Source organism: Nasonia vitripennis, chromosome 3 (assembly GCF_009193385.2).
Source record: "Nasonia vitripennis strain AsymCx chromosome 3, Nvit_psr_1.1, whole genome shotgun sequence".
Classification (NCBI taxonomy): Eukaryota; Metazoa; Arthropoda; class Insecta; order Hymenoptera; family Pteromalidae; genus Nasonia; species Nasonia vitripennis.
In genome coordinates, this window is record NC_045759.1 from 18,898,802 (window position 1) to 18,923,171 (window position 24,370).

A 24,370-nucleotide genomic window follows, 5' to 3' on the forward strand; every position below is an offset into this window, starting at 1 on the left:
CGCGTTGCAAAATGGCAGATTACGCACTACTTGTATGCAATAAAGATAACCCATGATTCGTACAAGATCGAAAAAAAATTCAACTGTACAATTACACCGGGTTTCAGAAAAATTGTATATGAATCGATGATTGATTTGTTTGTACTGCATCCGGACTCTTATATACAGCATCCTGCATATAATAATGCGTTTTCTTCGAAAGCAGTCTGTCATTCCTAGCCGAGAAATAAGAACTGATGCAAAAGGATAAAGTCATCGGATCAGCGCCCATAGATACATCTACCGTGCTGGAGATCGCAGGGCTTGATTAGTGGCGCTTTAAGCGCGATTTCTCGTTCTCTAATACGTCGGAGGCCGGAGCGCGCGGACGGGCCGATAAATTAACGTTGATACGCGAGTTGTGCGAGCAACCGAGCAGGAGCAACAGAAGCACAGTAGCAGCCGTAGCAGTCGAGGACGGCGAATGTACTCCGGAGTCGAGTATGTGTGGATATACGACGACGGCGACGCGGCTCGTAGAGATGTGGAAGAAGGATGGGCCGCAGGTGTTGGCTACACCTACGAATGCCGCGCGCCAAGTATATAGAGGTATAGGGACGATGCATACCCTCTCTTGACTCGCTCGGCGGCACTTCATCTTTGTACGGCCGCTCGATCTTACAGCTCGCTGCTGCAGATTCTTTTCGCGACGCGAGTCAGGGCTTGGAACGAGGTGTATGGATCGGACATTTTGCTCCCCTATACTCGTTTATCCAGACGTTTTTCTGAGAGTCTCTTTGCATTAGGTAATGCAAATAACGTGTACACAATTAAATCGCTCGACTGTTTTTCATCGGAATCGACTCGCGCGCACGAACGCACCGCTCATTTCTCATGAAGCTCGCCGCGTGTATAATAAGCGCGATCGCGGTTCTGTGTATATACCTTTCTGAATCATTCCCGGCTTGCGAAACAGTGCGAAGGATCATTTTCTCTCAGGGCAGCGCAGGCTATAAGCCGTGAGAAAGGCACGTAAGGTGGCTCGCTCGAGGAATTATCGGCACGAGCTGCCCGCTCCCGATATTTCCGAGAACCTTATTCCTTAGCCGATCTCGCTCCTCATATCGTGCGTAATCGTGCACCGCCGCGCATTATATGTATACGTAAGCGTCTGTAGACACACCACTCGCGAATTGAGAGATCAAGCTTGGGCCGCCAAAGATTGGAGAACACCTACGTGTGCGCCAGTGCTTTTGCTCGTGCAGAGCCGCCGAGAGCCACACAATGAGCGCGATGTATTATGCGGGGATCTGTGAAATTCAAAATTACGGAGGCTGCAGCTCGGGAATGTCTGCCGGCTTGCGTGCGCAGATTAATATTAATTTAATTCCGCACTTGCGGCGGTACCAGACAGAAGGTTGCTGCTGCTGCGTATGGCCGGTAGAGGCGAAAGGGAGAGCGATGCTTTTCGTTTTCTTCTCCGTGCTGTGCGTCGAGACTAATGATTATAAAGCCCGAATGAAAGGGAGAAGAGCCTGTTAAGCTGCCGCGCGGAGGGATGAACGCGAAAGAAGCCTAGCCACGCCTTTTGCATAAATTTGTGATGTGTTATTCATATTGTTTTGATGAGATAATTTTAGACGCGAGAGAGAGAGAGAGAGAGAGAGAGAGAGGGCCGGATGTTCGCCGTCGTGAGGCAGCGGTTTTGAGAAAAATTCAACGATCTCTTACTAACGATTAATTGCTTCGAGTTTCGCGTGAGTGGCAAAAAACGTTATCACTCGAGGACCCGTTTTCTGAATATAATACCGGGCCATTAAGATGCAAAAGCCGAGATACAATTCGAAATTTCTCATTATACGTATACAGTATACACATAATCGAAATCGATCTCGGCGCGGAGAAAACAATGATCGCGAGAGGGATGCTCGAAATCCTAACTACGTGGAAGCAGAGCAGGGCCTTATACAGATTGCGCAGTCACGACTGCTGCTGCTGCTCACGCGAGGGGCATAAATGAGCTGTCTGAACTGACCCGAGAGAGAGAGAGAGAGAGAGAGAGAGAGAGAGAGAGAGAGAGAGAGAGAGAGAGATAAACGTGTATGCATACGTACACGCCCGAGTTCTTGCGGAGAACTTATTACGGTGGGCCATCTAGTGAAACTTATTAACCGGCCCATCCGTGAGGCGGAAAAGGATCACGCGCGCGCGCCTTAGCATATACGCTCGCTTCCAAGACCCGGCTCTCTTACGCTCTCGCGAGAAAGGCTTTTCTTTCGAGTTCGCGGAAGTTTTTGCGGACGAAATATTTGATATTTTCGCTAAAATGAGATCCCGGCTAGATACGAGATGATCAAAATTTTAATAATATACAAGAGCCGACGAGAGAGTGGCTGAAAACGTGTTAGCGCGTCCCGAGAGATTTTATCGAATAAATATATACGAACGCGAGGAATAGAGCAACGCGATTCAGAGAGAATACGCACTGTCAGCTTTTCTATGTCCGCTACAGATCGACGCAAAGCAAATGTTAATTAATCGCGTATGCAGACAAGAAAACAAGATTTCGTCGTGAGTAAGCGTGTACATCCAGCAGGTCGGAGCAAATTTCGGCTAATCATTGATTGATAATCAGGCAATCAATGCTCATTGAATAATTCATGACTCCTAACAGCTCGCGCTCTCGCTCTCTATCCCTCGCACCCCGCGCGGCTGAATTTGCATTCTAATGAATTAGAAACTCCGTTATAAAGGCGCGCGCGCGTGCGTATGCCGGATAATCGACGATAATACGCGAAGACTCATTGATGAAGCCGCTTGCGCCGCGGCTCTCGGGAATGGAAAGTGCGTGAGCGCTGCAAGTGAGTCTCCAGCGCGCGTGTGACCCCTCAGCCTGACCCAACAGAGCTGCCGGCTCGCGCTTTCTTTTTCCCGCCGCCGCGGTAATTCCTCCGGGAGAATAAAGAGCTCTGCGCTTCAGCCAGGGAATAATGATCGAATCGAATAACCTTCATTTTGCATTATTTTTGAAATTATATCCCGAGTGATTACGCGCCGATCGCTTTGTGCAAGGGGTTGCACGTGTGTGTCTTTTTTGCTACCGACACTCCCGATCGAGTGGGAAAAAATCTGAAAAATTCGGAGGGAGGACCAGCAGAAGCAAATCAACACAGGAACTGTGTAGAATTACGCGGGAGAAAAACTGCGCGGGATCAAGAGAGATATGATATGAAATCTCGGTGCTTACAGTCGGCGAACGTTCCCAAGCTGTGCGTTGAACCCTCGAGAGCTGGCGGCGAGCTCGCCTCAGCTCGCGGTGTTTCGTTACAGAGAAATGTAATTGCCCACCGCTCGCACGTAACTTGCGCGCAATGAAACTCGCGGTTCATTCATCAGCAGCGCGTGCGCGCCTCATTGCGCTACTCGAATTACACTATGATGTTGCTGCTACGACATTCTTAATATTTCCGCGTTTTTTCTCGTAAACCGATAGCGCAAACACGGAGCTTTTTCTTCGCGATCGCTTGTTTGCGGAGGTTAATTGAAAATCGACGCGTTACACACTTTCGCTTTTTAGATAGTATCGTTTACAGGCCGAAGATGCTTTTGTTGGCTCGATGATGGACTGCGACATGAGTAAGAAGCGGCGCGTGGTGTGTCCCATAAATACGGCGGAAGCCTATTAGCGGTGTACAAGAATGCCATTAACGGGACATCCTCGTGAATTAATGAGGGACTTAGCACACGGCTCGCCCTATCTAAACACGTCTCTCGTAAATCTCATTTTAATTGATCAACAGACATCCGCTGAAAGCGTGCGCGGGTTACGCCGCGTTCGGCGACGAGATTTCTTAACGCATCTATAGAGGGATGACGTGGTTTCGGAGGAATCCGGGAGGAACTAGTTTTCGGTAATTAAGCAAGACTCTGAAAACATTATCTCTTTGATTATTCATCAACTTTTAAAGGATTCTCATTGTAGGTTATTCGAAGCGAATTGAATTTCAGGAGAAATCCGACACTAGGGATGAGTGCATATTCGCGCGCACGCGTTGACGCGCGCCTGCAGTGCGCAACCCGAGAAGCAGCCAAGTATCGCATGTTGGGTTGCGAGTAATACAAGCCTTTATATCTTTTAATAATTTTACGCTCTAAAATAATCCAATTATGCAGACAGCGTACTCTGCGTGTAAAAAAGTCCATCCATGATAAATATAATAAACTTTCCCTCATTAGCTCCTAATCAACAGTTTTACGGTATGAACGCTGTGCACTGGTTGATCACCAGCAGCAGCACGGAAGCAATGAAACACGAAAAAATATTCGACTCAACGACCAACATTTAGTAATTCACCCGCTGGAATTTATCGGCTCGAAAAATTGCCCTTCAAATGTCCATTACACACGCGAAACCTTCAGTCCGCCGGGTGACCCATTGACCCCCCACGTGAAACTCACTTCGGACACGATATTATATCCAGCAGAAGAAAAAAGAGACGAATAAAATGATTTATAATGGCGCAAACGGAGCGATGCTGCAGAGCAGCCGTTATATTGCCGGCTAGCGGGCATTATTTCTTGGCTCTGACCTCGGCGTACTCTCTCTCTCTCTCTCTCTCTCTCTCTCTCCCGGGAGAGCATTATGCGATATACAAAAGCGACTCTCTCGCTGGTGTGCAGCACCGTTCTTTTACCTCTATCGCGCCACAATCAGACATTATTCATCATCTGGCTCAGGCGCGCGCGCGATCGCGCTCTCTCCATACACCGCCTACGAAATCCTACCAGAGCCTTTGGTTTCTTTGCTTATCGGTTACTGTTGGCGCACGATACTCGGAAGATTGCGTGAATTCATTCGTTCGAGTTTCTGGGAAATCAATTAAAGCGATAGACAATTAGATATCGAATCTAGCTGAGAATCTCTATTCGTATATGCGTTCCACCTCTGTCATTCAAAAGAAACGAAGGGCTGCGCGGATGGATTCAATTCCATTTGATTTTTTAATTTAGGAAATGCCCCGATAGCGCGCTGGCTATCTATAACTTTTACAGCGCGGGCATTTTTTACGCCGCGAGAGAGAGGGAAAAAGAGAGCGAAGTATAGGTTCGATGAAAAGCCAGACATAGAGAGAAGCCACGCGCAGCAAAAAAGCCGAGAGAGAACGGTTGGGCCGCAGTGAAATCGCGATAAAACAAAACCGCACGAAACGGATCGCTCTTTGGTCGGTGGGCTCTCTCGTTCTCTCTCTCTCTCTCTCTCTCTCTCTCTCTCTCTCTCTCTCTCTCTCTCTCTCTCTCTCTCTCTCTCTCTCTCTCTCTCTCTCTCTCTCTCTCTCTCTCTCTCTACGGCACGCGCGAATCTCACAACAATCACCACTTTGTTCCATCGTGGAAGTCGAAGCTCCCGGAGCTGCTCTGCTCCGCTCCATCTCTTTTCCTCGATCCAATTTGCCGGCAACAACCGCACGCTGCGCGAGAGCGCGGATGGGAAAAAAAGCTTCGCGGCGAAATCATAGCGGCGACGTAATTGATTGTTCGCCTACCTATATATACAGCCCGCGCACACACAATGCAGCGGAGCTAGAAACGATTCGCGGCGCAGCATCGCGTGACGTTCTCTTTACTTCTGCCGCGACCGAAGCAATCGACTACTTCTTCTAAACGACGCGCATTTCGAAAGCTCATTTTTCTTCAACTAGGATCTGGTATTTCTCGGCGTGAGCAATTACACCGCCTTACCCAACATTTCGAGTGCCTTACACTGTAATTATACAAAATAACTTCATTCTCAATTTATTTCGCCCTAGATAATATAGTGAGGGATTGTAGCTACCGGCTGAAAGTATGAGCATCGCGTAGAGCTCACGATGAGCTTGTATATTTTTCCAGCCATCGGGTCATGCACGTACGGCCAAGTGTCGCGTATACTTCGCTCGTTGCATAAAGGAGGTCGTTTATCGAGAAATTATTCCCCGGCTGCTCGGCCCATTGTATTGAACACGTATGTAGCCATAAGCACGCGCGCACAGCTGCCGCCGTACGATTCGCGTTAATCGTAATGGGCGTAATAAGACGCGCTCGGGCTGATATGAATGGGATCGATGAGCGCGAAATTCGGCAACGATCGTAACTTGGGGACTCGGCAATTTTCGTCCGACAAAGTTTCGGCGTTATGCATTATACGCGTCGTCGTTATTATAACGAGAAGGTAGAAGCTTTCCCTTCAAAGGAGGGCGACCCGTCCGTATCTTTCACGGTATATTGAGCGGTGCACGGAGCCTGAAAATCGGAAAACCTGTATATATGCTGCCCATTACACGACGATTCATAAATAAAAACGATATTCCGAGTCCCTCGCGCGGTCGGCTCTTTAAAAGTGCATGCGCATGATATACACGCCGAGCGGAGGGTCAATCATTATTTTTTCGAGTCCACGGTAAATTACCGTCGGCATACGATTTCTTTTTCATTTATCCGAGCGAGATTCTTTCGAGCGCTTATGATACCCCTGATGGACATTGAATTTTTCCCCGTCACGACGCGTCATTTTTAAACGTCTTGACAGCTTTGTGTCATATAGCTCAGCCCGTTTTCATCTTTCGAGCATTGTGGCGGGATGCTCGAGCCCCGATGGCCACGTCGAATCAGAGTAAAATGACAGACGACCTAATGTTTGGGCGTTTCGTCGTTTTTCGAGGGTTTGTACCGCTGCATTCGAGAGTGGAGTAGTTATAAGAATGCGCAAGCGAAACATCAAGACAAGATTTTCAGGAATCTCCACAAGGAAGTGCACTTTACTTACTCGCTGCGGTTCGGACGAGGAGCAATCAACAAAGGGCGGCACTCGCATCGGCACGCATAGGGGCGCCTTAATTTATGAATGAACTGCATGGTGCGCCGCTCAAAGAACGCTCGAAATGCGATTTACAAACAAAGTGCTGAATGGCGAGTCGCGCTCGAGCAATAAACCGGGATAACGTTCTCGCATGCGGGTGCAGATACGAGTCTCTGCACTCTGAACGTTTCCTGCCATTGTCGCGGTACGCGGTGCACGGCAGCGACGGCGACTGCTCGCGCAATATCCTTTGAGAAGTGGCTCTTCTCGATCTTAATGACCGGCGAACGGAGGCGGCTTGTAATTTTACGCGGAAGGAATAGGGGAGCGCTTTATTGCGAGCACGTGCACCGGTGCACTCCGAACGAGAGCAGCGATGTACGTACGCACTGCTGACTTTTAAACGGTGCAAGAAGGGGGGGGGGCAAAAGTTAAACGGGCGGATTACGAGGATTGTCAATATTGCAGTAACCGTGTATGGATAGCGCGGATTTTCAAAGGTATAAATTACGCCGAGTTACCGATGCTCGTAAAACCGGAAGGTTCGAATCTGCTTATAACAGGATAATAAGAGTAGTAGGGGAGCCGCGCGAGCGAGCGCGTCACCGTTTTATTACTATATTTTGACGCAATCTCCATAAGCGAAATTGTTACCTGGAAACGTTTAGTCGTAAAGCAGCCTCGCGCATTTCTTTGAGTACTTTTCGTCCGTAGAATTTTAACATTTAATCTTTTTCCGCGCGCTCTTGTATTATTATTATATTACGATATAAACACATGGCTCGCGCGCGCTCTGTCTCGCGATATCCATAAAAACGATTCCTCGACGCGTGCATACGAGCCCAGCGCGTTCCGAAAGATCCTTAAGCATCGTCGTCGTTTAAAGAGAGCCTAATATAATAGCTTCGGAGCGCGCTGCAGGAACTGCCGCCGCTGCGGCTTTTTCACCGCATCCCCTTTCCGCTTCTCTTTATCGCTCGAATATTCCGCGCGCGCCCTCCCACCGTATTCCCTCCGGAGGCTAATTACACGCCCGCGAGAAACGCGAATAGTAGCTGATATTTATCGCTGCCTCGGCATTTAATGCCCGAGATCATAAGAAGCCCTTACCCACTGCTACTTCCACTTGTTCTCATTCGCTCGAATCGCAGCTCTCTTTTTTAAATCGCCTTCATTGTACAACATTTTCTTTGGCGTATCTTTTGCTCGAGGTAGATGCAACGCGCCGGGCTGATGCTGGCACACGGAGCGAGGGAGAAAGAGCGCAGGCATTAAAAGACATAGCTTAGAGATAAAGGCGAAGAAGAAGAAGTAGCGAGGGGATGAAAGGAAGGAGCGCGTGGTGCACTTATAGAAACAGCGTAAAAAGTCGCCGGCGAGGGATCCGCTGCTTCTGCTGCTGTTGCTGCCCGTTTGCATACATAAAGTCGTAATGGTAAATCTCGAGACGGCGTGCCTCGCGTGTCTGCGGACGGACTTACGCGTCGATGCATAATGGCTCACAAGAGAGCGCGCGCGCGCGCGCGTTCCACTTTTTTCTCTCTCTCTTTTCTTCGCCTCGCCCCCTTTTTGCTTCGTTTCGTACATGAGACGCCGGGGCTGCTTCAAGGCTGCTTGGCGCACTTTTCACGCATGTGCTCGCGCTCCTTAAATTATTAAATTCTGTCTTTTTAAAAGCAGCAGAGCGAGAAACGGTTGAATTGAGACTCGTTGCAGCGGCAGAGGTACCGTTGGAGCGATACTCTGCACTGAAATTTCCCGATATAGACCCGCCAATAAGCGTGAGTGACTCCCGGGGTATATGTATAGGTGTGCCATTGCTCTTCCGAGAGTGTACGGCGACTCACCGCCGCTGTTCCTGCTGTTGCACGAACTCGCGGAACGCCATATCAATCTCGCTCTGCCCAATTACTTTCCGAAGTAGAAAAGGAAGGAGAAAATTATACGCTACTCCCTATCGCACCACCATCGAGCTGTGTATTCCGCGAGTGTATACAGGTATACACGCGTCGTTTTCCTGTGGTTCGCACAGCTCGGATAAAGAAGCTATTCTTTACGCGTGTAGTATAAACATACTTGCGCATGTGTTCTATAAATAATCCGAGTATATCGAGTACAATAAATGAAGTTCGAGGCGGGGGCAGCAAGCGAACGAGGGAGACAAGAAGGAAAAGAGAACAGGAAAGCCGCGAGGACGCCGACGATCAGCTTTGTCCATGCGGATCGACATGCTACACGGCATGAAATGCAGGCTGATCACCGTGCAGCAGCACTTGGCTGCCTCGGTATCTCGGAAATTAAGGAAGGAAGGGGGTCAGGGGTCGGAACGCCTTGACTCACCATTGCTGAGTGCGCGCTCGACTGCCGCGGTAATTGGTGGTCGGGTGAGAGCGCGTCCGCGGGAAACTGCACCACCACGCGAGAGAAGTCTGCGACGCGAATACTGCTTCATGAACGCTGCCCCATTCAATTATCTTATATACATATATGCCAGTTTTTCGATAGACTAGGGTAATGAAAGGGTAATAAAAGTGGTTGAAACAGGAAGCCCTACGATCCGGCCGTTTGTTATTGGAGAAAGATCTATGCGAATTTGCTTTGTTGCTCAGCGTTTTACGACCAATCATCGAAGACACTTGTTTTCTGATGGAAACGCGCGATTTAATTGCTATTATTGTTGAACGATAATGCAACGCTCAAGAGGCATGTCGATGATATACGAAAGTGCGTATTCTTAACTAAATCTGTGTATAATGCCTATATGTGCCCGCAATGAACATTAATGCAAGTGCGTGCGATCCGCTGTTTTCTCTGAGCTCAGCTTTCACTTCGTAAGGGTAATTACATAAAGTACACGCACGCGGCGAGAGTAAGTGAGGCCGCTTTTGTTATTCGAGCGAGCAAAATTCAATTGCTCATTTTACTCGGGTAGAGCCTCGTATACATAACGTTGGAGGGAATGTAGCCTGTAACGAAGAATGAGTGAGGAATTTTTTAAATATCCCCCTTTAATCGCTTCTTCTGATATTATTGCTCGAGTACCTGATAAACTTTATTTTATCTCGTAATGAGCCCCGGTTGGAAAGAAAATGACGGACTGCAGTGCAGCGCAGCGCGTGACGGAGAATAAATAATAACTTTGCCAAACTATTTGATTTTCGAGAGAGCTTTTGCAACGTACGCATATCCGCTCCGCTTTTATCTCTAAGTTTGAAAGTATTTATTTTTTCAAGTATAACTTTATGAAACAAACATCCACACCGCGATGTTTTCGCTGAAATTTTTATCGCGGCGCCAAAGGGAAGTTAGGAAAATGAAGCAAAGTATTATCGAAGAAAGAACAAACAAAGTTAACAAAGTCGAGGGGGAGAGAAAGAGAGGTAAAAAGTTTACTTTTTGCAATGGGATTGTCGGGTAGCGTAAGCAGCTTCGCTCGCGCTGTCGTCGTCGTCGAGCCCTTCCTTTTTTACCCCCTCATATTGCGAGCTGCGCGCGAGCAGTATATGCCTGTCCCGGAAATTGGATCGCTCGTAATTTTCCTATAAGTATGTGCGCGCGCTCGCGCTGCGCAAAGTCGTGGCAATAATGACTGCTAAGTAAAGAGCGCCGATAAACTGCGGGTAATCCGGTCTCGCATGTTGTAATCATGTAATTCGCGCGCGAGCGCCGCTCGAGAAGAAAGCCATCCGCCGATTGCGCGGATATCCTCTTCCAGACTACCTGCGCTCGAAAATAAAACGCCGATGCCCCTGGAGCACCTGTATTCAACTTACATATCTTAAATACGGAATATTAAAAAATGGCGTACATCTCTGTGCATTTCATACTCGCGGGCTCTCGACGTGCGGCCCATGTTTCTTTAATAACAGAACTCGGAGCAGCGCTGACACTGCAGACATCAAAGGGAGGCTTTGCTATGCGAGGAACAGAGAAACGGAAAGCGAGCCGTATAAATGAAGCAAAAGCAAAATCGAATCGTCTCGCTAGCGGCGTAACGCAGATTGCTCTCGCGCGCGAGCGTAAGCTTTTATCGAGGCTGCGCGCTTTAATTTTCGCTCCAGCGACATTCCTCCACGTTCGTTTGATATTTCGCGCAATATCCGAGATCCTATCGTTATCGGAGCTTTCGCGCTCGAGCCAAGCGTATACGTTCGCTTTTCCAGTTGCTCGAGCCAGTTCTATACAATATGAAAAACCTGCAGCGGACGAGATTTCCTTCGCAAATGCGTAACGGCGACGCCCGCCCACTTGGACGTTCGATTCCTATGAGGATACCGAAAGGTGCTCTTAATTTGTCACGAGGTCCCACACCTTACGCATCCACCCTTTTGCCGACAAACACTTGTAAACGCTCGCGCATCTGCCGCAAATTGGATATATGGCTGACTCGAGCCGTAAAAGGGGCAAGCTCTAGCTCCCTCGTTAGGTGCACTCTCAGTCTCAGTGGATGAGAAAAGAGGGAAAGGAGTCACCGCGCCTGATTTCGATCCAATGAACCGTGAAGGGGCAATATTTATACGGGTGGCGACGGAAAATGTTTTCAAAATACCGCCCGAAATCCGTAGTCGTCTCAATGAGACTCTAAAGAGCGAGCCGACGCGACAGCAGTTGGCCCATTGTCTAGCTTGCCGTGTCAGGCAAAATATTCGCCGCTCGAGGTAGTTCAAAGCGCGTACAGCGGCGGCGGCGCTCAACGAGCGTGACGACATTCGAATAATGGCTCCGTCTTCAGTGACACTTGGTGGGCTAGACGGTTTTGTCCGACAGGGATAAGAGGGCATGAGTAGCCTCGTAGCTTTTTACGGATGTAACGAATACGTTGCAATACACGATGCTGGGACGAGAACCGTAAAAAGAGTAGAGTGAAAAAGTTCACCGAAAAAAGGAAGAAAAATCAACGCTCCTTGCACGAGTGGAAGACGTTTTTAGCACGACATTCGTGTCTGGAAGCGCATATAATTAAGCCGAAAACGTTTGCAGTGTCAGCGAGCGGTAGAAACGGAGAGGCCTGATGGTCAGCCGGCCGATTGATATGCAAAACGACTTCATCATTAGCGGCGTCGGCTCCCTTCTGCCCCCGATAATAATGCCGCGAGGATCTCCTTCTCTCCTTCCCTCCCGTTGGAGCGTCTTGGATCTCACGTAAAGGCGGCTAAGGAAGCCAAAGGGTGTCTCCTCCGCCTCCGTGCGCCTTTGTCTCTGAAAGGAGACACGCAGTGGCCACCTCTCTGAGGCTTGATAAAATTTCGCTTTTCTGGCGTCACTGCATCTGCAGCGCTTAGCTGGACGAGACAATTACCACCCGAGCCCTGTGCGAAGAAAGTGTTACGGTACGACTGGGCCTTGTCCTCTCGACATGTTGCCGCTTATAGACTTCGCGGTATTATGTGTACAAGTTTGTGAGAGCTACGGTCACGCCTACGAAGGGCAGATGGACAGAACCAGTCCTTCTCGAGGCTAGCGTCGCTTGAGGATGGGATCGTTGTCTAATTATGGCTTGTATCCGAATATCTTTCCGCGAACACTCGGTTATTAGTTTCTCTTCTATGTATTTCTAACGATGTGACATACGGCGATAAAGAAGCACGTGGAAGTGCGGCAAATCACGCAATGAACACGCGCACGTGTAATTTTCGCATTTCTTTGTGTTCGTTCAGATGAAGTCTAGAACTCTACGAGACAAAGGATATTTGGAATACTAAGGCGAGCGAGTCTGATTTCGATTTTCGAAGATCGAGTGACTCGAGATGTTTATTTTTGCCATTCTACGTATGCTGATAACCATAAGGTACTTAAGAAACCCGGTACCATGAAGGAGTCTCACTCTCTTTCAAACCTTTTAACTGTACACTTCACTCTTTATTAATATATTCTTGTAACGTAAAAAGGCATTCTTTATTTCATAAATCATTATAACGAATTTACTTATTCCGGATTCATTTTCGGTATTTGGCACCTACAAGTGCACGCAACGCGTGCGGAAGAGCCCCGTAGAGAGAAAAATAGCGCTCATCCATTTAGTGGCGAGTGTATGCGCGGTTCTGGTTTATTTTTATGTTAAAGGGTACTCGCGACCGTTAAGTTAAGTCATAAAATCACTTCTTGTCCCGCTTTCAACGTCGTTCCACATATGAAAGCAAGGCGCGTGCGCGTCCTGGCTCTCTATAAGCAAGTGCCTCGAAATAGCTTCCGAAAAATCCCTTCATAAATCAGTTTTACTGCGCGGCATTAAAAGTGTGTTTATAAGGAATCTTACATGGAAATGCTAGTCCCGAAGCTCTAGGAAGCTCCAACGAAATTTTCGAGCAAAGTAACGAGTTACGTAATTGTGCATTACTTACCAGCGATACGATGTATATCCAACAGCGCAATATCTGCACCTGCAACAGAAATAACGTCTATGAGTTATTATATCAACTTAATCTACTAGAAAGGATATTTATTATAAAGAAAGTGCGCATGCGAAAAAACACGTTTCACGATACAGCGAATCGCTTAATTTTGAAAACGTTAACTGCGGCAACATAGCAGTAACGCGCGTATACGTGCCCAGTAAAGCGCGCGGAGACTGCACGCGAGCTTTAATTAACAGCATCACTCGCGGCTGCTGCCGTTTCTGCCAGTCCTCTGTGATATTCGTGCTCGACGTTCCCTTTCTGTCGCGTATACGACTATCAAGGCTGCAAGAGAGCAGCGGAAAATAAAGAGCTTAAACTGCCGAGGGACCGTGTTAGCGACATGGAAATGACGTCGAGTCTAGCCTTCCCCGCATGTTGCACATACATTTGCGAAAATGCGTACCCCAAGCTCGCGATAATTGAGATAAGGGATTAAACATTTAGCGACGCGTCAACGTTATACAATTTACGGCTCAGTGCACGCACCGTTCGTTAAATACAAACATCATACAACGTATCAGCCGCTTCTCTTATTTCCATCTGCATTTCAGCGCTAATCCGCACATCCTCTTATACACGCTCTCGGAGCTTCGTTTTGACTTCTTAGCTCACCGGCGCGCTCTTGGAAAAGTCCGTCATTTTCTCCTTGAATGCTTTCGCGCGCGCGCTCACCGGGATAACGAGCCCCGCAGCTTGCAGTTAGCTTCAGATTACGTATTTCGAAAAAGTCTCCGGAGAGCACCGGCTAAGATAGGAGGAAGTAGCAGTGTAGCGAGTCGCTCCCGGAGAGGAAAATTATTTCCTCGCTACACGCATCCCTTGTTTTTCCGACTGTCTCGTTCCGAGAACGTCTCGATCATTTCTCATTCGTGTTTTCACGTAATTGTCCCGCAGCTTCTCGCTTTCAAAATAGGCTGCTCCCCAAGGGAATACAAATAGCGCTGAATCGATAAGTCGAAAGCGGTCGTTTTGGGAGAAAAAAGTTTCCTTGCGTACGCGAGACGCAGGAAATGCGCAATAAGAAGAAAAAACTCGACCTAAATTTTTCCAAAAGCATGCATAATCAGCTTGACAAATGTAAAAGGGACGAGGAATAATGCCGAAAAGCCGGTAGCTTCGGTCTAGCCGCTGAATGGAGCAGCAATGCGTCAATGCAGACCACTCGATACCTTTCAATGCGACGACGGCTCTCGTCTTTTTTATACGAAACTCGGCGAGGGTCCGAGGCTCTTTTTTAGACACACCCACGCGACGCGAGGATGCTACCGTAGACCGGGAGAAAAAACGCGAAATAAAAGTGACCGGATGTGGATAATCCTGTTCGGCAGGGTCAGATATACGCGCGTGTGCGTGGGTGGGAGGGGACGGCGTGAAAAAAATAAGCTCACGTGAAAAATATACCGATGCACATTTGCCGGGGGCACCTTCTCTCTGTATAAGCGAGAGCGAAAGAGAGAGGGACAGACTCGCTCAGTGTGTATAGCGCAGATCCGGTCGACGTCTAATCCTGTTTTGGAAACTCCGTCTCGCATGACCATGACGAACCCGACACCCCCTCGAATGGTTTATGAGCGTCGTCGTACATAATCTTCGAAGACTAGCGAGTTTCCTGACTACTATAATTCACTCATCAGTTAACGCGTATTCCTCTAACGGCTCTAACTTGTAAAATACTCGGACGGGCGAGAAAAGTGACAAACAATTTCAACTGGCGCATTGATACAAATTGGTCCAACGTTAATTTTTCTTTTTTTCCTATAGCTCGTAAAGTTCCCCTCGGGATTATGAATTATGGCCGCACTGTCGAAGATACGGCTTTTTACGCGCGCGGACGGACCTGATGAGGAATGCAAATGGGAAAGGAAGAGTTTATTTTTACGCGAGCGGACGCGCGCGACTCGCTGCTATTATGTCAAACATCACGTCGCTGGAAAGAAGGCTACGCCCTAGGTCCGTCCAATTATATTCCGCGAATCACAAGACGTCGTGGCCGAGGCTAAATTGAATCCGACCAGAAAACAAACAGCTAGACACCGAATTCCCGTTCTCGCGTGCACGTTCAGGCTTAATGCGGCCGTCCATCAAGAAGCTACAGCCGAAACTCATTGTCCGAAAGAAACGCCAATATACAGTGTTGTTATTTCGTTTCGTTTCCCCCTCCGCTTGAACTTCCCAGCTAATAGCATTTGCTCCAGTAGATGGCGCGTAGGCACTTTTCTGTTTCTCTCATCGTGATCTGCGCATTGAGTCTAGATATAGGGGTATGCCACGGATGCCTGAACAGTCTTGTTGGCCTGCTTAATAGGCTGATCATGCTACAACTGCTTCGTAGTATGCTACTTAGAATACTCTGTTCGTATAAATGTATGTGCGAATAATGAAGGCGATTGCTTCATTAATTTTGAAGTTATATACACAAGAAACGAAAAAATCGCGTTTTCAGAAAATCGGAGCGCACGCGAGTCAGTCGCCCTCGGAGGAGTCGTGCGCGTGTCATTCGAAACAGGAAGCGGCAGCAGCGATGTCAGTACGGTTTGTCGGGGCACAGAAAACAAGCCTCGCGGTGCAGAATATAACCGGGGCGAGCTTCTGAGTAAACACACGCGGCCGGGCTCGCGATAAATCAAGCGATTCATTAGAAGAATCCCCTGGTTCCGCGCGCACGCTGCGGATATAGGTACACCGCGCGCGTTTGCTGTCCCGCTGTTTCGACAAGTCGGTGTCGTGTTGCGCGCGAACGAGCGTATGGCGCGACACGTGTACGCGCGGCCAAACGAGTTCTCTCTCTTTCTAGGCTCGTTTTAGCTCTTTATTTCTCGTTTCCGAGGCTAAACAGCCGTCAGCGGCTATTGTGAGGCCTGTGGTAATTAGATATTTCAGCTGCTTTTTATTCGGGACCGAAGCTTGAATAGCGGCGCGCTTCTATTGAGGCTCCGCGTACCAAATCATCCTCGATCTTATCACGCCAAACAGAGTATTAATCATCCCGAGCGACGTAGAAGTGCTTTTCTCTTCTGTGAGGAATCGCGTCGAGCTTGATTCTCGAATAGTGCGGTTGCTTCCTCTGTCCAAAGATTCGATTAGTGTATACACACTGCTCTCTTCTCTGATGCCGAGCGGAGCGCATTAAGATGTTACATGTCCTTTCTGCCGGCGCGATGTGCTCGAGTCGGTGCGAGATATCAAAGACTCTCGGTTCCTTTGATTCATTCTTCGGCTCGCGGAGAAAATCTTTTTCCGCAAGGGATCACGCTAACGCTATTTTTCAGCGGCTACAAAATTCAGAGTGGAAAAATTTCGAGTTCTCAGATGGACGAGTAAAGCCGCGCGAGGATTTAATCGCGCTGCGAGCTCGTGTCTAACCCATCTAAATCGCTTCAGCCTGTATAACGCTAAAAGCGGCCATACGGAGAGACGGAAGATGCAGCGGCAGCAGTCTCGCGGGATTATCGAAGCCGCGCGTCGGACAAAGCTCTTTCGTAATCCTTTGGCTCGAGCTCGCGTGAGAGAGAGAGAGGGAGGAAGAGAGCGGCTGGTTTTACGGCGGCGCAGCGCCTTTGATGCGGGGGCCCTCAAATCGAATCCCAGCACGTTTTATCACGTAGCTCCGCCGCGCTGATTATAATTTATGTTGCCAGGTATTCTAGAAAGCTCATTCAGTTATCAAAAGTTCGAGGGAACGGAGGGGAAAAATGGTCGACAGATGTTGATGAATTATTCGCGAGATTCTATTATGTATACAGGCGAGGCTTTAATCGAGGCATGTTTCCCATTTATGCGAGACAAACGACTTGATGAAATTAGTTTAATACAGAGCCGGCGAGTCGAGTGCGCGAAGAGCGAGTCACGTATTGGTATAGCCAGGCCCGCGCCGCGCTATTCGTATAATTACAGAACGGAGAGAAGTACGCTGAATATCAGATGCGGCGGCGGCGTCACACTCTCGCGAATTGTTTGCAAAGTTCAGTACAGCCAACTGCACAAAGGCGAGAGAGTACAGAGTGTGTATGCGCCGGGCGCATCTGCTTATACGGCTCGTAAGCAGCAGCAGCGGCACTGCCACGAATTACGCGGCAATCCTCTCTGGAACATTACGCCTCGCGCCGCGCCCCGCGTCTTCCACCCTCCTGTAAACTCCAACTTTGAGCGGGATTCCGAGCGGCTGTAACTCTCTCTCTCTCTCTCTCTCTCTCTCTCTCTCTCTCTCTCTCTCTCTCTCTCTCTCTCTTCCGAGGACTCCGAATCATGCGTTCTAAATTACAAAGTTTGACAATTCGCATTAAAATTCCGCATCGCATTCAACCGGCTTGTAAAAAGAAACACGAGCGGTACGCACTTGTAGCTCGTGTTTTCTCAGCTGGCGCCGTGGAAATCGACGAGCATTGCTCTTTCTGCCGGGTTGCACTGGCGGCAGGTCTTCGACAACACACGCGCGCGCGCGCCTTTCTCTGTACCCGGGAGCCAGGTTTCTCTTGCTCTATTTCTTTACAGCGAGACCGCCGCGTTGCTTGGAAAAATATTTTTCCAAGTCTGCTCGATGGGGCTGCTAAATAATCATGCGGATCCATTAGCTGCTGATTGATGAGCGAGGCTTTTATTGCACTGCGCGAGTTGTGCGTAAAATGTCCAGCGCAGATCTAGATTATATTTGCCCGAACCTCGTCTATACCCTTCCATTCGAAACTCTATTTCAATGCTATACGTTTCCATCCTCGGATTTTCCTCTTCTCGCTCTCTCTCTCTCTCTCTCTCTCTCTCTCTCTTTCTCTCTCTCTCTCTCTCTCTCTCTCTCTTTCTCTCTCTCTCTCTCTCTCTCTCTCTCTCTCTCTCTCTCTCTCTCTCTCTCTCTCTCTAGCCATAGCGGAAATCTCGCTGCATGATCCACTTGGAGCACGCTCGGCTAGCCACAAAGAATTAGTCCCCGTCTTTCTTCCTCCCTCTCTACCCGCGTGCGTAGCCCAGGGCACACACATACACGCACAGGTTATAATACTCCTTACACAATATGTCTTGTTCCAGCGCCTCCAGATTGCCCCTTCCGAAGCATATCCCAGGTATCGCGTCGCGCCGGCGATTTCCCATCAACATATAAGGGACTTGTACAAACGGGACACATTGTATCGGCTGCACGCATATATAGGCACATAATATAACCGAGCCCGAAGAAAAGCAAAGCGCTTCGCGGCTCTTCACCTTCGGCCCTTTAAGCGCGTAATACCGAGATTTGACGCTCGCGCGCGTGCAGGTAGTCGTACAGGGGAGAGTGGCTCCCTTAAGCTCCCGCACATGTTTGAATTTCTATACACGCGCTGCTCAGCCCTCTCCCTCGGCTTTCTTTAATTTGTTGTTGTAGCTGCGCCGGCGAGTACAAGTATCGCGCGAGGCCCGAAAGAACTTCGTCAAACATTCATTATGTTTTTGGTAACACGCGAGAGCTCGATGTTTATCTTACGCGGGGCAGACGCGGTATAGCCCACGGTGCTGATGGTTATACCCTCTCTGTGCTACTCTCGCTGACGGCGGATGATGATTTCGTTTTCTATCGGCTCCGTACACGCGCGGCTGGATTTCCTTTGTGGCCTATTCGAGCGCGCCGACTCCTTTATTTTTTTCTCTCTGTGTTTCCGAGGACTTGTCGTCGTTTGTCCGCCACAGCGACCAGAGAGAGAGAGAGAGCGGATGAAAGAAGGGTTGACGCAAAGGGGAATTTCAGTGGCTTCAAAGAGCTATTGTATGTCCGGCGGAAATTTTCCCGATCGCTTATTTACAGATTCTTACCGAACGCGATCAATGCGCCTCCCGACGCGGTGTATTGACGGAGCGAACAAAAATGTTTGAAAATACACCGAGTCGAGGTAATTTAATCTGATCCGCGCGAAGCCCACTTATTTCGAAAAATTCGAGCTCAATAGAAAAGGGTTTTACTGCTGCGCAACAAAGAACGCAATTAATCGACGGACCATTACAGAGAAATGCCAGCCTGAGGGAAAGTGTAAACATCGGATGCTCGCTTTAGCATTGAACGGGCGGCAGACAGAGGCCAGCGGAGCGCACGATCGCAATTGTATGCTAAGAAAGCTGATAAGGAATTTCCGAGCTGAGTCCTCCTGGCGCAGCGAAGAAAGTGCAGCGTTCGCGCTCGATTGAGTGCCCGTGTCTCGGAAGAGATTACGATCGCGCTCGCGAGGTATTAACGCGGTCCATTTGCGATTGTTTGCAAAAGGGGCACAGCGATGAGAGAGCAAGAGAGACTGAGGATCTTCGCTCTGCTCGATCAGTCGTGAAGCGGCTTCCAACTCGGGCAAACTTGGAAACTCGCTGGAGCAGCGCTGCTCCTACTCCACTTTAGCCGATATTTTCTGTCTGATTTGAGGCATTTGCGCGCGGCTAGTATACCTAAGAGCTGCTGCTGCTGCTGCTTTGGTGCACCTGAAGCGGGCGGTGCGCAGCGCTCTGTGAGTAAATGGGATTTGCCGCCTTTTTCCTCGTGCTTACTTTCGTCCGCTGCGTTTAATCAAAAACACAGTCGAGCAGTCCGGGGCTCCGCGAATACTCGAGGGAAAAACTAGAAGCGGGCGACGCGGTTCGTGAACGTCGTGAGAAAAGCGTGCTTTGCCTCTCTGGAGGGAAAGACCGGGCCCATGCACTCCAGGAAGAGCGAATTCTTCTCCAACACCGCTTTTCGGAATTCCTCCTCCGAAACGTCGCCGTCCCTGTCGATGTCGATTGCCTTCACCAGCAATTCTATCATGTCCTGAAATTAAAGCGATCCGATTAAGGCCTGCAGTTGAGTTCGCACCATGTTTTAAGTAGATGTATACGTACCTTGACGGTCTCGTCGGGATCTTCCTCGGGCTGTACTTTTATAAAGCAGCCGCGTAGCATTGGAAATATTTGCTCCTTGGTCAATTTGTTGGTTTTCATGAGATCGTAAATCTGAAAAGAAATACGCGTGAAATAGGCGGTTGTACACTGAGAGAAAGATATCATTGCCGTAAACATGTACACACATTAGGAGCAATGATTGCTAATATATTCGTGTACATCTTACAAATATTCTATACGAAACAAAAACAGTTTGTATGTATACTATAGATTTCTATAGTATACATACAAAATATTGCGGGAGATATCTGTATGTTAATAGTTAACATATGAATTTCATGGCTATCGTGCGTAGTATTGCGTGCAGATGGCGTTTCTCTCGTACCGCCTAACCTCAAAATCCGTCATCCTCTTTCATACAAAAAATGTTCTTGAGGGTTTATTTATCATGAATAATCAATAAATCATTAATAATAGAACGAAAGCAACTGAATATACGTAAGGAAGCATGCAAAGTGCCTTTGGAATGATATAAGTCAAAATTCAAAATGTTGTCTTTCATCGGCTTTTTGGGTCTAAATACCAGATCTGACAGTTCTAGAGATAAAATAATAAGTGTGATTCCAACTGATTCAGCAGCCTCTGGCATTTCCAAAAAGGTAAATGTCAACTAGTTTATCACTATTAGTTCAAAAGTTATTGAAAAAATTCAAATCTGAAAAATGAATCATTACGATATGATGTTTAACACACTAATGAATTTTTTCAATAACTTTTGAACTAATGATAAACTACTAATGATTAACATAGGTATTATTGGCTCAAATCGAACATGCCTATGTTAACAGTTAACATATATGTTTGCTGTAATGTTATTTTTCTCTCAGTGTACATTTCTCCGAGTTTTCCTTACTTTGTAAGCAAATTCTGTTTGAACTTGCACGGGATCTCGTAAAACGGTCGACAAACTCGTTATCCACTGTTCTGGTGAAATCTGAAATAGATAATGGTTACGGTATCAGACAAAATAATCATACCTCTCGCGAGCAGTGTGACAGTTTTTGCTTACTTGCAATGCGTTACGTTTATCGAACTGCGAGAATACGCGGTCTACCAGGAGATGACGTATGTTTTCCGTGTAGTCTAGTCCCGAGTGAAAAATATCACGAAACACTGTTCGATTCAGCGGCCCCCGCACTTTTTCAATTTTACGATGTATCAAGCCGAGAGCTGAAATATTACAGTCGGTAAGCACGTGCCTGCCGTATTATGATGCTGAAGGTATGTTTATTTTCTAACCGTATACCTTCGACTTCTCTCTCATCAAATCGCGATTCTTGCGCAAGTTTTTTGAACAATTCCTTGTTCTTTCTTCTAAAAACAACCTCCCGCGTCGAATTGTTCAACATATCCATGGGCATTTCTTTAGGCATTTTGAAAATGGTACGCAGAATTTTGGGCAGCAAAATTTTGGTTACGTTTCGCTATCCGTAAACAAAGCCTTCTTTTGTTACTATATACATAGTTCCAATGTACCGCATATTTTTGTTATTTCGCTTCAAAGCTGTCCGCATCGAAAATATACAGCGCTGTAGTTTTTATTATTCCAGGAAACAGAATTATAACATCGCTATTCCGCGGGTTGCCAAATATAACCTTCATTTTATACGCCCGAGTGAAAATTCATTTTGATATCGCGCGTAAAGTGCAATAAATGCCTTGCTTTCGAACACAACACGCGGGATTCATTTTTATAAAAGACAGCGATAAAATCCCAGCTAAGTACACCTAATGGCATCATTTTGGCTGGGGCCGTCCAATAAAATCCCGCTGGAGCTGCCGAGACATTTTCGGGTCTAAAATACAGAATAAGGAAGTCGTTGCTCCGAAGGCATGTAAATTCATTTTTTTCCACAACGAAGTAACAGCTACTTCGAATTTCAACTTGGTAGCATCATCGCCAACAATTAATCAAACTGCACGACTTTGAATTATGTTATTTCAAGCACAAGTTTAGCGGGCTTTTCTACGCAATAAATATAATCAAAGGGAGTATATACGCATTCAGCCCCGACGGTGCGTTTTACGAAATTGAGTCGCGAACATCTTGGTAAGCAGCCAAACATCAGCGTCTGTCCCTGCCCTTCGCGAAAGACGTCATCTCTAGCTTATTAGAGTAAAATAAGAGCTCATTGTTCAGGTCGCCGGAATAACTCGCGTGCGCTGCAGCCTCTCTCCCTCTCCCTCCACACTTTTTCATACTTTGCGGTTTCTCCAACTTCTACGCTGTGTTAACTCTTCTTCCGCGAGTTCCGAGTTTAAAAATGCAAAGCAACCGCATCTAAGTTATAGCAATCTGCTTTTTAAAACTTTGCTCCGCGCGCGCCGGAGAAAACTCGCTTTTCCGCGTTGTGTACAATTCCGCGTTAAAATTTAATAATCTCTTTCTTCAACTCGCTGTAACCGTCTCGTCTGCGCTCTGCGTTTACGTAATTGTACAAGCGTAATTACAAGCAGCGCTAAACGTTTGCCCAAATTTGACGCGGCGCACTTGATTTCCGAGAATCAATTTTCTCTCCTCTGACGCGCCCCGTGGTATTTGTTCTGCAGTCTTCTACAATATTTCTTTCGCACTTGCCAACTTCTTTTCTTCCTCGCGCGAGGGGCATCAGAGAGCAGCTTACGCGGAGTGTACGGAACTGTAATCTCCGGCAATCTAACGCAGTAAACGTTTCAGGATGATGATTTGCGAGCTCCCTCGCGGAGAAAGCAAAGTTGCTGCGCTGCCAGTAAGCAGGAGCGAAAGAATAAAATAAAACAAGAGATAGAGGGGGGAGGGGGAAGAGAGAACACTTTCGACTTTAAACTTTAGATTCAATTTCGCGGGGCGTCAGCGCAACGCCCGACGTTCTGTCCGCCCACTTGCGGGAGCTCGCGTGATGTACGACGCGCGCGTTGCGCATATTCCCTGTGTGCATAAGCGAGCGAATATCAAACTAGGAGGCCAACTCGCTGGTCCGCTTTAAAACAGCCGATCGCTGACGGGGGCTCGAAATGGATTAGGCGACTTAGTGTCTGGCTTTGGACTCAGCTAGACAGGTCGCGTATTATTTGTCTCCGCGTATAATTAGAATGGCGAGCCAGGTGCATCGCGAATCAATACCTTGCCAGCGGTCGTGAACGATTGGCTCGCGCTCGTCTTCGTTATAATGAAGCGCAAGCGCACCAAAACTCCATCCACCGTCTCGACTCTTTTACGAGAGACGTGCGCTGAAAGTCATGCATCCGGGCGAAATATTAAAATTTTTCACTCCGCTCAGTGCCGGAGAAGCGCAGCCTCGAGACAAAAAAGGCCAGGCGCGTGCATCCAACAATTTTCGTGCGCGCGCGTCATTATTTACGACGTGCAGCTCATGCATGCAGGCGCGTGCGGAGAAAGATTCGACGTCGTCACGTATGGCAGTCCTCTCCCAGTTGCATGCTCGCGCGTTGCACGTGTGTAGAGAGAGAGAGAGAGAGAGAGAGAGAGAGAGAGAGAGAGAGAGAGAGAGAGAGAGAGAGAGAGAGAGAGAGAGAGAGAGAGAGAGAGAGAGAGAGAGAGAGAGAGAGAGAGAGAGAGAGAGAGAGAGAGAGAGAGAGAGAGAGAGAGAGAGAGAGAGAGAGAGAGAGAGAGAGAGAGAGAGAGAGAGAGAGAGAGAAGAGAGAGAGAGAGAGAGAGAGAGAGAGAGAGAGAGAGAGAGAGAGAGAGAGAGAGAGAGAGAGAGAGAGAGAGAGAAGAGAGAGAGAGAGGAGAGAGAGAGAGAGAGAGAGAGAGAGAGAGCTGGGCTGCGAAGGGTTGAGCCACTCATTACCGCGTAGCCCTCGGGGTTGCGGCCGGCCTCCCCCGACTCTGTGTGGCACGTAATCGAATTTCGAAAGTTATTGCCGCGCGTGGGTATATTGGCACGAGCATCGGAGCCGCGCCCGAAAGGAAGACTCGTAAAATGGGACTGGCCTCCTCCTCCGCAGTGCCGAGAAAACACACGGCATTAATCATGTTTGAAACGGAAAGAGCTTCGAAAGAGAGAGAGAGAGAGAGAGAGAGAGAGAGAGAGAGAGAGAGAGAGAGAGAGAGAGCTGAACGCGAGAGAATACGAGATACTTCTTTATGGGGCTTTACCGTTCCATCTGCCGATTTTTAAGGGGTTTCGCCGACTCTCGTCGTATCGCTTGTGAACTTCTCTCCCCGGATCCTTTTATTGGGTGATAAAAACTTTTCAAAGTGCAAACAGCTTTATGCAGAATACGATCTTCGAGTGTGCATTTCGCTGCGCGTCTTTTGTGCGTGGGTCGC

The 24,370-nt window shown here is 48.1% G+C and overlaps 1 protein-coding gene across 9 annotated transcripts in view; it reads right to left on the minus strand.

Moving 5' to 3' along the window:
• Positions 1-21,556, minus strand: part of LOC100117520 (EF-hand calcium-binding domain-containing protein 1) — a 71,577-nt gene extending 50,021 nt beyond the window's left edge. For 5 of the 9 annotated variants that reach the window (XM_016984694.3, XM_016984693.3, XM_016984700.3 and 2 more), the window contains exons 1-6: positions 21,344-21,556; positions 21,107-21,267; positions 20,951-21,031; positions 20,038-20,148; positions 19,708-19,966; positions 13,156-13,194 (exon numbers count right to left, since the gene is read on the minus strand). In XM_016984694.3, coding sequence (XP_016840183.1) covers positions 19,778-19,966; positions 20,038-20,148; positions 20,951-21,031; positions 21,107-21,267; positions 21,344-21,470 — 669 coding nt within the window. In that variant the 5' untranslated portion in view covers positions 21,471-21,556 and the 3' untranslated portion in view covers positions 13,156-13,194; positions 19,708-19,777. Of the gene's footprint in view, positions 1-13,155; positions 13,195-17,548; positions 17,759-19,608; positions 19,642-19,707; positions 19,967-20,037; positions 20,149-20,950; positions 21,032-21,106; positions 21,268-21,343 lie in introns of all 9 variants that reach the window. The other 4 variants (XM_016984702.3, XM_016984697.3, XM_016984703.3 and 1 more) reach the window with 2 other exon arrangements.
• Positions 21,557-24,370: the final 2,814 nt, after the last annotated feature.